This window comes from Ctenopharyngodon idella, chromosome 14 (assembly GCF_019924925.1).
Source record: "Ctenopharyngodon idella isolate HZGC_01 chromosome 14, HZGC01, whole genome shotgun sequence".
Taxonomy (NCBI): Eukaryota; Metazoa; Chordata; class Actinopteri; order Cypriniformes; family Xenocyprididae; genus Ctenopharyngodon; species Ctenopharyngodon idella.
In genome coordinates, this window is record NC_067233.1 from 31,558,357 (window position 1) to 31,572,239 (window position 13,883).

General features: G+C 34.9%; 2 protein-coding genes across 5 annotated transcripts in view; one reads left to right on the plus strand and one right to left on the minus strand.

Moving 5' to 3' along the window:
* LOC127494456 (uncharacterized) overlaps nucleotides 1–13,883 on the plus strand; it is a 490,338-nt gene that overhangs the window by 32,530 nt on the left and 443,925 nt on the right. The window lies entirely within an intron of this gene.
* Nucleotides 1–13,883, minus strand: part of il1rapl2 (interleukin 1 receptor accessory protein-like 2) — a 685,297-nt gene that overhangs the window by 11,975 nt on the left and 659,439 nt on the right. For all 4 annotated transcript variants that reach the window (XM_051860353.1, XM_051860352.1, XM_051860354.1 and 1 more), the window contains 3 exons: nucleotides 9,035–9,180; nucleotides 7,116–7,256; nucleotides 3,673–3,843 (listed from right to left, as the gene is read on the minus strand). In XM_051860353.1, the coding sequence (XP_051716313.1) occupies nucleotides 3,673–3,843; nucleotides 7,116–7,256; nucleotides 9,035–9,180 (458 nt within the window). The remainder of the gene's footprint in view (nucleotides 1–3,672; nucleotides 3,844–7,115; nucleotides 7,257–9,034; nucleotides 9,181–13,883) is intronic.

The window sequence follows — 13,883 nt, forward strand, 5'->3', positions numbered from 1 at the left end:
AATCAAATACAGTAATTTATGCACATTTGGCATGCTGTCCGGGGGAGGGCTCCGAGCTGATTCATTTATTACCTGAATGTGCTCCTCCCGAACTTTGTTAAATAAAACTTATATATAGGGAACGATTTAGACAGTGTAAATATGCTTTCCATTGGGGCGAATGAAGTCTGGTTTCATGTTGTGTCACACAAACCACCGCAGCGCAAGCACAGTCTGCTCCGGACCAGACACGATAGCACAGAGAGGAGTCAGCGCATACCAGAAAACATATCGGACCCATTTGAATTCTGCACAGATTGTTATATTTTAAGTGATATGGAGGAAATTAGGAGGAGAAACGATTGGATTAAGAGGAAACTGATTACCGAGGTCAACGGCTCTGGCCGAGCTGTGATAAAGGAAACTAATTTAAAAAAATGGACGGAGCTGCTCTAAATGTCCTACCCTGTCTTCCTGTTTCAGTGAAAATTACATCAACACTTTGAATAATGCTGCACGTTTCAAGGCACTTCAGTGGTCCTTTAAAAGTGTTTCCAGTCAATAAATATCTATGTCCCCATCTGGTTTGAGTCCTGGCTGAGACTGGCAGCCTTTCTATGTTCTCCTGGTGTTGGTGTGGGTTTCCTCCTGGTCAACAAAATCTGTTTCGCCTTTATCAGACTGTGTTGTAATGTTCATTTATTGCATAGCTCTCTGGAAAATTTAATTTTATTGGTCTCTCACTTTATACTGTGGTCAAATATTTCTGAACAATGCATGTCATCCAGGTCAACAGTGTACAACTGACCGCTCATCCAGGAATCCAGGGGTACTTCTCAATTCTTACTTGTGCATCCTCGTTTCCTTTCCTCGCTTCCTTTCCTCGCATCTCAGCTCCAACCCCTGTAGGATGTGAGTGAAGGATGCAAGGAAAGAAAACAAGGATGGAGGAATCGAAGGAAAGCTTATTTGTATATTGGAATAATCTTGATCACTCAAGCGTCACTTCACAGTTTTGAGATACTGCACATTATTCTGCTTAATAGTTATAAACTGCAGTGTGCATTAAACCTTGGCTTCATGTGGGAGTCCTGAGGCATGTAATCCAAGCAGTTTTTAGTGGCTATATAGCCAAGTTATGACCATGAAGGTGGATAGGTCCATCACCATCGGTACATTTGCTACAGAAAAAAACTTAAAAATACAATTTTCAGTGTTGTTTTTTAAGGAGTGCAAACTTTTGTTGGTCTAACATCATCATGAAAGCAAAATTGCCCTTTTTTAATGGAATATTGCAGTATTTATTATGATTTATCTATGGACATCTTTTTTCCCCTCAAATTCATGTACTTCGCAATCTTCTTTAATAAAAAGAACTTTCCGACATCTCTTCTCTGATGGCGTATTTACTGGCACAAGGGCGGGACAACCTGTCACTCACATGATATTGACCAATAGCAAACCACAACCATCCAACCATTAAATCAATTCCCCTTGTACAAAATCATGCCCCGCCATTCCAGAAGCCATTTTACTTGGATTTACTCTTATATAAATGCACGTACACATTGATACACATTACTGGTGTAATATATTTTTCTATTCAGCTATTTCCTTCTCTTCAGCAGTCTCAAGTTTCTGTGGCAGTTTCTTCTTGCTGTGTTAAATGTTTCAACTCTTCATATTGTTAACAAGCAACTCTTCATCATCAGCTCTTGTTTCACAATACTCTCTGTTTTCTGCAAATGTCATAATTCTCTGTGCATGTGGACTAATCACAAACTCAGGATCTGGTTTGAGCTGGCAAAAGTTTATAATGAGTGGTTGGACTTGGTCAGTTTTGTCAAAGCAAAACCAATCATGGAATCCTGAGTTTGTTCAATTCACTTTGTCATACAGGCCACAGGACACCTATCAGTGTTTATTTTGTGACATTATCCCTTACACATCTTTCCAGTACCCTAGAATTAATTAGATGACAAATGTAGAGCTGCAGTTACAAGGCAGAAACACATTCATAATGCTATGTGTACAGGTGCTGGTCATATAATTAGAATATCATCAAAAAGTTCATTTTTTTATTATAAATTATTTTTAAAAATGAAACTTTCATATATTCTAGATTCCCTATATGTAAAGTAAAACATTTCAAAAGTTTTTTTTTTTTTTAAATTTTGATGATTAGAGCGTACAGCTCATGAAAGTCCAAAATCCAGTATTTCAAAATATTAGAATATTTCCTAAGATCAATCAAAAAATGGATTTGCAAAACAGAAAAGTTCAAGTTCTTTAAAGTATGTTCTTTTGTGCACTCAATACTTGATTGGCAGGACATATTACAGCAAATGACTTGCTCCTAGCACAAATTACTGCATCAGTGAAGTGTGGCATGGAAGTGATCAGCCTGTGGCACTGCTGAGGCACTATTGAGCCTTCAGATCATCTGTATATTGTTGGATCGACTGTTTCTCATCTTTCTCTTGAAAATATCCCATAGATTCAGGTCAGGCATATTGGCTGGCCAATAAAGCACAGTAATATCATGCTCAGCAAACCACTTGGAAGTGGTTTTTGCACTGTGGGCAGGTGCTAAAGTCCTGCTGGAAAAGGAAATCAGCATCTCCATAAAGCTTGTCAGCAGATGGAAGCATAAAGTGCTCCAAAATCTCCTGGAAGATGGCTGCATTGACTTTGCACTTGATAAAACACAATGGACCAACACCAGCAGACGTCACGGCCCCCCCAAATCATTATTGACTTCAGAAACTTCACACTAGACTTCAAGCAGCTTGGATTCTGTGCCTCTCCAGTCTTCCTTCATACTCTGGGACCATGATTTCAACATGAAATGCAAAATTTACTTTTATCTGAAAAGAGGACTTTCGACCACTGTTCACTGTCCAGTTCTTTTTCTCCTTAGCCCAGGTAAGATGCTTCTGACGTTGTCTCTGGTTCAGAAGTGGCTTGGTAGTCCTTTTCCTGAAGATGTCTGAGTGTGGTGACTCTTGATGCGCTGACTCCGGCTTCATTCTACTCATTGTGAAGTTCTCCCAAGTGTTTGAATTGGCTTTACTTGACAGTATTCTCAAGCTTGCGGTCATCCCTATTGCTTGTGCACCTTTGCCTACCCAATTTCTTCCTTCCAGTCAACTTTGCATTTAATATGCTTTGATATACACTCTGTAAACAGCCACCCCATTCAGTAATGACCTTCTGTGACTTACTCTCTTTGTGGAGGGTGTCAATGATTGTCTCCTGGACCATTGCCAAGTCAGCAGTCTTCCCCATTAGTGTGGTTTCAAAGAACAAAAGATACCCGGAATTTATACTGTAGGGATGGTCATTTAATGAAACTCAAATGTAAATATTCTAATATTTTGAGATACTGGATTTTGGACTTTCATGAGCTGTACGCTCTAATCAACAAATTTAAAAAAAAAAAAAAAAACTTTTGAAATGTTTTACTTTACATGTAGGGAATCTAGAATATATGAAAGTTTCATTTTTTAAAATAATTTACAATAAAAAAATGAACTTTTTCACGATATTCTAATTATATGACTAGCACCTGTATGTCTCCAGCAGGCTGGTGTGCAAGGCCGTGTCAGTCGTGTGCCAAATTAAATTTTAATTTGCACTCATGAATTGAAAGGGAAAGGATGAAACAATGTGAAAACAGGGTGTTGTTCTTACTGCTGCTGGGTATGAGGTCCCGGTGTGGAATGAAGAGTTTATATCCGTAATGTTTCTCCAGAACGTCAGGTAAGATCTCCAGAGCAAACAGTTCCTCCTCGCTCATCTCTCGCTCCACTGATTCCAAGTCCACTTTGGTGTAAGAGAGATAGGCGTCATATTCCTTGGTGTCTGAAAGGAATAGAAGTTGTACACTGAAAAAAAACCCCTTAACTTTAACTTAATTACTTAAAAAATATTCTAATTTGTTACAGCCAAATATTTTTTTCCCCAAATTATATGTAATTAATTATATTAAACCTTAAATTCTGATTTAATATAAATCTAAAATATTTCTTAAAATATAAGACAAAAACATTCATATAAAGTAAAAAAAAAACTACTTAAAATTGTTTCTTTTATTTATATATTTATTCATTCATTTATTCATTCATTCATTCATTCATTCATTCAGTCAATCTATGGGGAGTGTTATTTGCTTTTAGACAAACTGAACAAAACTATAAAAATAAACTTTATGTATTTAATCTCAGCTTATTAACCAATGTCTTTGCTTCTGACCTTTGATGATCCAATTCAACCATACCAATAAGCAAAAATGACTTTAGATAAACAACACATTTGTGTTTAATTTTTATTTATTTATTTTTTATGCTTAAGTAAAAATGCACAGCTGAAAGGTTTGTTTGAGCTGCGCCCTCTACTGTAAAGGCATAAATTTGCATTTCCTTCAGCCTGAGGCTTATTCATTTCACTTTTGGTGTGAAAGAGCCTTTACATTTGGCAGAAATAGAACTTTTTTTTTTTTATTAAAAAACAAACAAGCAAGCTCAGCCCAGATGAGAGAAAGTGCTGCAAAAGTAACATAACGTAACACTTTTCATAAAAATTAACTAGTTAATGTACAGTACACTTAAATGTATTTTTTATAAGCTGAAAAAATTTGTAGTATGAAAAGCCCCTAGTCATATATATAATATAATATAATATAATAACCCTAAAACAGGCAACGTGTACCACAAGATACATAGTCTTTAGTGTCTTGTTTGGGGCATAAGAAAGATTTTTTCATCAAATCCTTTTATCATTTATCATAGCCTGGTCTGTCTTGAGTATGCTGGTCACATGATATGTTTCAAGTTTTCTGTGATCAATTAGTCAGCTTGACCTAAACCACACATGGGCGCCATTGGTGCAGGACATTCAGATTTTGTTTTAAGTAAATATATATTAATCTTACTTTTTCAGAAAAAAAGCAAAACAACTGCTAATATTAATTGTGAACATTGTCTTAACATGTTGAAAAAGAAAATTAAGTTATATGTTGCTCATGTTGTTATTTAAAAAAAGTATGTATCTCCCAGTACACGTTGCCTGTTTCGGGTATAAAAAAAGGATTATCCACAGTATTGACAATGAATGGTGTTTCAAGGTAAAATGGGCTCCCTGTACTGGTCAATGCATTATTGCAAATTCCAGGGTGATGAGTGAGGGGTCGGATATGGGTGGTGGGAGGTCCAGTAGAAATCTCGTTCCAGGACCAGGTCCCTTAGGGAAGAGACTTATAGGCCCTCCAGGCCTCTGGGCCCACTGTACACAGTCCCCCTTCTCAATCTATGTATTTCGATTTGCAAAAATGTGCAAATGTTAATATTCATATGTAAAACTGATATTATTACTTTTTGTTGACTACATCTTTGCATTTTTAACTAGATATTTTCTTGCAGAGTTTCACTCAGGTTATGGTAGAACAGGGGTGTCCAACACTGCTCCTGGGGGGCTACCGTCCTGCAGAGTTGCAAGAAAATGAAAATAAAATAAAAAATTTCTCTGCAAGTAGTTAAAAATGCAAAGATATAGTCAACAAAACGTAATAATATCAGTTTTACATGTGAATATTAACATTTGGACATTTTTTTTTATTTTTTTTTTTTAACTCAAAATACATAGATTGAGAAGGGGGACTGTGTACAGTGGGCCCAGAGGCCTGGAGGGCCCATAAGTGTCTTCCCTAAGGGCCCCGGTCCTGGAATGAGATTTCTACTGGACCTCCCACCACCCACATCCGACCCCTCACTCATCACCCTGGAATTTGCAATAATGCATTGACCAGTACAGGGAGCCCATTTTACCTTAAAACACCACTCATTGTCAATACTGTGGATAATCCTTTTTTTTATACCCAAAACAGGCAACGTGTACTGGGAGATACAACTCATAAAATCCAAACTACATCAAAAATTCCTTTGGATATGTTTTACTTAAGTCCAGATGATATAAAAAGTGACATGAAATGATTTTTTGCTGATCATTTTCCAGTCGTGCCCGTTTAAGGGATATAATATATATTATATATATATTATTCAGAGCATTAATCTTTTCATCATATTACACATGAAATATTATTGTTACTAAATGGTCAGTTCATGACAAATTATAGCTATTTTACATTTTTGGAAAATTGATGATCTTATTTGTATGACCTGCTCTCACTCCATGAAGGGTTAGGTTTAGGAGTGCAGCTTCAAGGTTAATGAATTGCAATGTACAAATTCGTATGAAATTGGAAAAAAAAAATGATCAGTTTGGATTTTAAACATTTTAAATGTGTTTTGATGAAAGAATTGAATTTTGCTTAGGCAGTACTTATTTCAAAAAACAAACAAACAAACAAACAAACAAACAAAAAACAACAACAAACAAAACAGCTGCAACATTACATGTTTTATATATATATATATATATATATATATATATATATACTTGTCCTGTGTTCTTATTGCCATTTCCATATTACAATAAACTGTACACTACATGGCCAAAAACATGTGGACACAACATTATATAGGCCTACCCACAATCATAAAAAAAGCAAGTACATAATCATGTACAATGTCTGGTTCCATTTCAAAACACTGAGCATTAATCGCTCCTCCCTTTGCTCCCACTGTTCGATGAATGGTGAAATGTTGGAACATGGACAGAAATGCTCTCTATGCTCTGCGCTGTTTGAATGTTTCAGTATAGGTCAAATGACACAATTGCGTCTCACTCCATCAGAATCACTCCTGTAGCCCTGGACCTGTTGGTTTGTCTGTTTGGTAACTGTGCCATGGGATGCATTTAATTCTGTAAAATGACTGAATTGTTTTACTTGTGTTGTAAGAACTTTGTGGTTTAGTTACTGTGAGTAAGAGTAAGCTGCTATCTATGAAGAATTATTCTGTTTTCACTTCCAGCTAATTGTATAGCTAACTGTTTGTTACATGTATTTTAGGCATGTTTGTAGGGAGAGAGAGACATTATTTAGAGCCATCTCAGCTAATCCAAGTGTTCAGGACAATCAATCAATGCAGAAGAAAAAAATTTTTTTTATTATTATTATTATTAGTAGTAGTAGTAGTAGTAGTAGTAGTAGTAATATTATTACTATTATTACGTACCATCATCTGCCTCATCGCTGCCGAAGTGTCGCCGGTAGCACAGCATGATCTCCACATTGTAGCACTTATAGATGGCTGTGAAGATCCCCAATAACAGCATGATGGCGCCCAGACCACCAACCAACTCCAACCTGTACATGTCTACATGAGAACAGAAACACACATTCATCACATCTTCACTGTCCACAGTAATGTACAGCAAGACAATGGGCAAAAAAAAAAAAAATGAAATCAATCTTCATGTCACATTTAAAAATCTTCAAGACAAAGTTCCCAACTGATTATTGGTCATTATATGCAAACAATATGTCATTTCCACCACATCTCACCACAAAATCACCAGTCATTTGTAGCCAAGGTCATAGCAGATGTCTACAAGTTGACTTGCGCCAAATTAGTAATCCTCTGACGTGATGTATGACACAGGATGTAGGAGTATTGTAAGCTTAGATGCCTTTTGCGGTTCAAACAAATAGGGCTGTGCAACAAATTTAAGCTCCTCTTCTCTTATATCGAAATCCTCCGACATTTCTCTTAAGCCACAAATCGACTTGCGCATTCTGTGTGCGGTCGTCTGCCGGAAGTAGTTATTTGAATTTATAAAGTTTTAAATATGGATATTTTTCTTACAAAAATGCATTGATTCGCTTCAGAAGGACTGTATTAACCCCCTGGAGTCGTATGGATTACTTTTTTTTTATAGATGGATTCATTATTTTTGGTTTCTAAACGTGGCCCCCCATTTACAACCATTACAAACCTTGGAGGACTAAAGATATTTTTAAATATATCTCCGATTGTGTTCGTCTGAAAGAAGATAGTCATATACACCTCATGGGATAATTTTCATTTTTGGGTGAACTATCCCTTTATCCCTTTCATAAGCCAAAACCAGCAGAAATATGTGAAATGCACTGCAGAAAAAAAAGGATGAAAAAACCCACAGCCCACAGCACAAGTGGAGTTTATGTCAGCGCCCGAAACTTAATTTATTAAGTTACGAAAGAGCTTAACGAGCTGCAACTGTAGAAAACACATGCAAATAGAAAAAAGGCCAGCAGATTAAGAAAACATCTTCATCAGTTTGACAGCACAAAAGCACATGCTGCAAATAATCACAATGCAACCAAATACAGAAATGCGCTGCAAGAGTTCACAACTCAACCAAATACAGAAACGTGCAATGTGTACAATTAGCACAGACAAATGTTTCAAGGGGACCCCAAAAAGTGACGAACCTGACTGAGACATGCTTATTGTTCAATGTCTACTCGTCAGTGGTGTTGACGATGACCTGAAAGGTGAGTTTTTTGTTTAACATCCTCAACGAATGTGTGTTGTAAGACTTTCTCAACCAAGTGCCATATCCAGGAGTCACCATGGAAATGGACGCTAAGAAGAAGCACACCATACTGCTTTCTTCTTCTTTTGTTTAATGACGATTTACATAGTGCATATGGCCACCTACGGGGTAGTTGTGTAATAATTTTTTAATCATATCCTTTAATCTTTAATCATTTTTTAAAGATATATTGTTTGTTTGATGCAAATTATAAATTAAAAAAGAATGACTGAACTAAAAAAAAACTGTTAAGTGCAACCTTTTGAATGCAGATCCACGATGTGTGAGATGAGAATAAAAAAAATAAATAAAAAAAATTAATTACAGTAAAATAAACATTGCTACCTGCTGTGGACCTGGTTATGTTCAAAAAATGTGTTGCTATGGCTACTTACCCTGAAAGTTCCCTCAGGTTTTGGAACCAAAACTTGAGGTTATCCGCTATGAGTAAAATTACCCAGGTAAGTCGCATAACCTGCTTTCTGGAATACCCCCCAGATCTACTGCTGTGTCTACGGCTGAGCTGAAAACATGCAAAACATCTATGGGCCATATGGAATTCTTCCAAATGATTTACCTCTCTTCTGCAGGATGGCACTTCCACTGCCACGGCCAATGTGGTTCTCCACATTACAGGTGTAGTTGCCCATGTCCATCTCATCCACAGCATCAAAAATCAGAGAGAGCTCCACCTCCTTCTCCCCCAGAAACTCTCGCACCACCCTGCACAAACACACGGCACCCTTATGTTCACATTAGCATACTTTCATGCTATATATATACACATACACACACACACACACATATTATATATATATATATTATATATATATATATATATATATATATATCCCCAAATCAAGAAAAGTTGGGACATTTTGTAGAACACAATTAATTTGGATGGCTGCAACACACTCTAAAAAAGTTGAGACATAGGCAAAATAATTTTGAAAAGATTACAGAATATCCAAGTTAAACGGATTTGAAATGGTCCACAATAAGAAGGTGAACTGGTATTAGGTGAGGGTATCGTATTTGGGTATAAAAGGAACATCCACCAAAGACTTTTGCAAGCATAGATGGGTCATGGCTCACCACTTTGTGCCAAATTTCATGAGAGAATTTCATGAGAACAATTCACAAAATCACATTTCTCAATGCAAGATTGCAAAGTATTTAGGTCTTTCACCATCTACCATATAATACTGCGAAAAGATTCAGGGAATCCAGAGAAATTGGTTTGGGAGTACTGTGGAAAACCGTTGTCATTTAAAGTCTGCCACTGCATCCAGAAATGCAACTTGGATCTCTGTTACATAAGGAGAAAGCTATACATCAGTTCTATGCAGAGATGCCAGAGTTAATCTCAGATGGTCCAAAAGACAGTGGAAATGTGTGCTGTGGTCAGATGTGTCCACGTTTCAGTGTGTTTTTGGAAACAGTGGACATCGAATTTTCAGTCCCAAAGATTTGGATATATATATAATATATACATATATATATATATATATATATATATATATATATATATATATATATATATATATATATATATATACATATATATATATATATATATATATATATATATATATATATATATATATATATCAAGAAAAGTTGGGACATTACAAATATGTGTAAACAATGTATTGATAAACTTTTATATAAGGATAGGACTGAAACCGTATCAGTTCCATCCTTTAAAATGTCATCCTTTCAAAACTTAGGCCTATTCTAAAGATAAAATAAATTCAAAGAAATAATAAATTATTCTCCAAAGCTCCTTGTCAGTTGTGACATTATGCAGCCTCAAGACCTGGTTGTTTTCCTGATGAGAATTCTTTATACTTCATATGTGAAACATGAAGAAAGCTCCACTATCTGTAATTGACAAGCATTAGTCACCTGAAATGAGAGAGTACTTCATAAAGATCAAACAGACATCAAAGGAGATAACAGAAGGGATAACAGCTGATAATGGTTCAAACAGATGAAACACCTCTTGATGAAGCCCTCAAAGGAATTATTTTGCAGATCATTGAAACAAGGTTGCTTATTATAACAGATATTCTCCCATTTTTCCTGTTTTTGAATGATCATTCTGAAATGGAAACATTGTGATTGCTTGAACTGTCCCATTTAATCCGTGCCACCTATAACAAACATTTTACAGGTTTTACTATCCTTTTGTGGACATTTGGTCCCGTCAATGTGGGTACCACACATAATTACTGAATGGGGGCATACCATGAACTTTGATTGTTTTATATACATATAATTGTAAATTCAGCCTAAACCTAACATAATATCTTTTAAATGTTTAGTCATTTTTTAAATGTTTCTGAAAGAAGTCTCTTCTGCTCACCAAGGCTGCATTTACTTGATTAAAAGTACTGTAAAACAGTAATATTGTGAACTATTATAAAATAAATAAATAAACAGTTTTCTATTTGAATGTTTTTTTGTTTGTTTGTTTGTTTTATTTTTTAAAGTAATTAATTCCTGTGATGGTAAAGCTGAATTTTCAGCAGCCATTACTACATTTTTAAGGATTTTTAGATGAATAGAAAGTTCAAAAGAACAGCATTTGTTTTAAATAGATTTTTTTTTTATGATGAAGATGAAGTCTTGACAGTCACTTTTTATCAATTTATTACATCATTGCTAAATAAAAGCATTAATTTCTCTCTCTTGAGAAAGAAACAACTTTTAACTTAAACTTTTTAATGGTAGTATTACAACAATTTAACTTACATTGTTGTTTTTTTTTTTTACAAATGAAGATGTTCCCTGATAAACTAATTAGCAAATGATTTTAGCTTTTATATAAATACTCCAAAAATTTTTTTTGTTCTTTCACCTATATTTTGTTATAGAGTAATAACTCAAGATGTGTCCAAACTCATTCACACCTGTCTTACATGTTTGCCTTACCAATATTCTGTTACATACTATTGTTGGTAAGGTGGTAAGGCAAACATGCAAGACAGGTGTGAATGGGTGTGGACACATCTTGAGATATGTTACTTCTGTTTCTGAGATTGAGGGATTTTTGTTTGTTTGTTCGTTTGTTTTAAGTTGTTAGCCTGTTAGTTTTGCACCGTTCCCAGTTCTGGTTCCTTTATCTCTGTCATCTGTTGCCATAGGGTTTGATTTGAATTCCCACGTCTTGCCAGAAGATGGCACCAACAGCTGAATCACCCATCCATCCATTCATTTTACAAACCGCTCGTCCAAGGCGTACAGCATAATACAAATTCATTTTTAATTTATTATTAAATTGTTTATGTAAGGTTTATACATAATTTTCATTACAGAATTTAATATAAATCCTTTCATCTTATTACTGGAGCTGCCAGTTTGCTAAGTTTCAAATGATTATTAAACAGTAGGCTAAGCACAAACTATGCAAAAGTGGCAGCCCTTCTGGTGCACTCAGTGTCCGAATTCACTTACTCATTTTCATTAACTCCTTCAAGTGAACTGTATTAGTGAAATAATGTAGGGAATAGTGAATCAGGGTATAGGGGGCAATTTTGGATTCAGCCCTCATTTTCAGTGAGTCTTGTTCTGATCTCATTATTTTATAGGTGTTGTTCTGTTTCTCTCTTTTTTCCCCAAGCTAAATTAAAAAAATTACAATTCAGGTTATTTTGATTAAAAGGAATAACTGTTTGCAAATAGATCCAGCACTTTTTTTTTTTTTTCAGAAAAAGATGGTTCTTTCAATGTTCTTTACATGTAGTAACAGTTCTATTTAGAACCGTATAGTCCTGAAGAACCCTTGCTGAAATGATTCTTTGTGTTAGAGTTTAGGGGTCTTTTTTCCCGCCTTTTTGTTTTCCAAAACTGTAACTGTCAAAGCCACCTCATTACTGATTTTCTGGAGCTCAGTCATCCAATTGCAAAAACTGTCAACACTCTCAACAGGTAAATGATTTTTTTCTTAAAATGTCTATAAATTTTAACTTTCAAATAGTGTTAATGTGACCACCACCAGCTCTGTTCAGTTAAGGATACTTCTCTCCTCTTCTCCACTAAGTACCAGAGATATTGAATTTATGATCCATATTGTTAGATTTTTTTATTATTATTACTTGGGTTTATGCATAAACATACCCAGGAACAACAAACAAACAAACAAACAAACAAAAAAGCATTAAAGCTATCCTATGACTTTTATTTCACTTTTCCTTTTAACACTGTAAAGGGCTCACATACTGTAAATTTTTGCTACTTTTGGCCTTCACAAACATAACTATCTTTACATAAACAAATGGAAGAGACAGACTCTAACTCTAAACTCAATTGTGTGTTTCAGATGCTGTCACATCCCACAACCTCATCATCTGCAGAGAGAAACCGTCACTCAATCATACCAAAATGACAGACTTAAAGTCTTGGTCTTCATTAGACCTACATCTATTTTTTACTTCCTTATGTATTTATTAATGTTCAATGTCAATTGTCATTTATTAATGTATTCAGCTAATAACTGTTGTTAGAGCACTGTCATTTTTGCTACAATTTCACATCAATAAAAAATAAAAGTACGTATTTGACACAACATGCTGTTTTTTTATGTTAAACCATATTAGAGGCTACAAGACATTATAAGACCAGGCCAAAATAAATAAATAAATAAATAAATAAAATAATAATAATAATATAAAAGTAATATTAATGATACTAACATTAATAATATAAAGATACTAATATACTAATATTAATGAAAATAATAATTGTTATTAAAAAGGTTATTTATCACACTATTGAGGTCCTATATAGCACTTTTAAAGCATGGTTCTTTATGGAACCTAATAATAATGGTTCTGCTATTGTTGCAAGCTGAAGAACCCTATTTTGGTACTGTTTAGAACCATTTTTCTTTAGAGTGTAGGAAGGTGATGGTGGCTTAACAACAGTTTTTGGAGAATGTGCTGCTGTCAGACATGTTGGCTGACAGTGTGTGTATGTGTGTCCATGTTCAGCTGAAGAAAATGTGAGTTTGATTCAACCTCAGAGACACTGAGTTCTGCTGCTGGAGATCTGCATGCCTTCAGAGTTTAATGCTGTGGTCACACTTCATGATTTGAACACATCATAAATTATTGAAATAACTGTAGATTTCAGACACTTGCAAAACACTAAACACACAAACACTATCAACAGGCAACAAATTACAGGCAAAGTTTCTGGGCACATATATTCGCAATACTATAAAATTACAACACACCGTATAACTCAACTCTACTTATAAGAAAGTCATAGCAAAGACTTTACTTCCTCAGACAACTATGGAAATCAGTCAGAAACTTCTAGATGCACTCAGAAAATGATTTTATAAATTGTTCAGTTTATTTAAAAAACATTTTCATTTAACACCATTGTATTAGGTTTCTCATTCAAACAACTGCATTGTG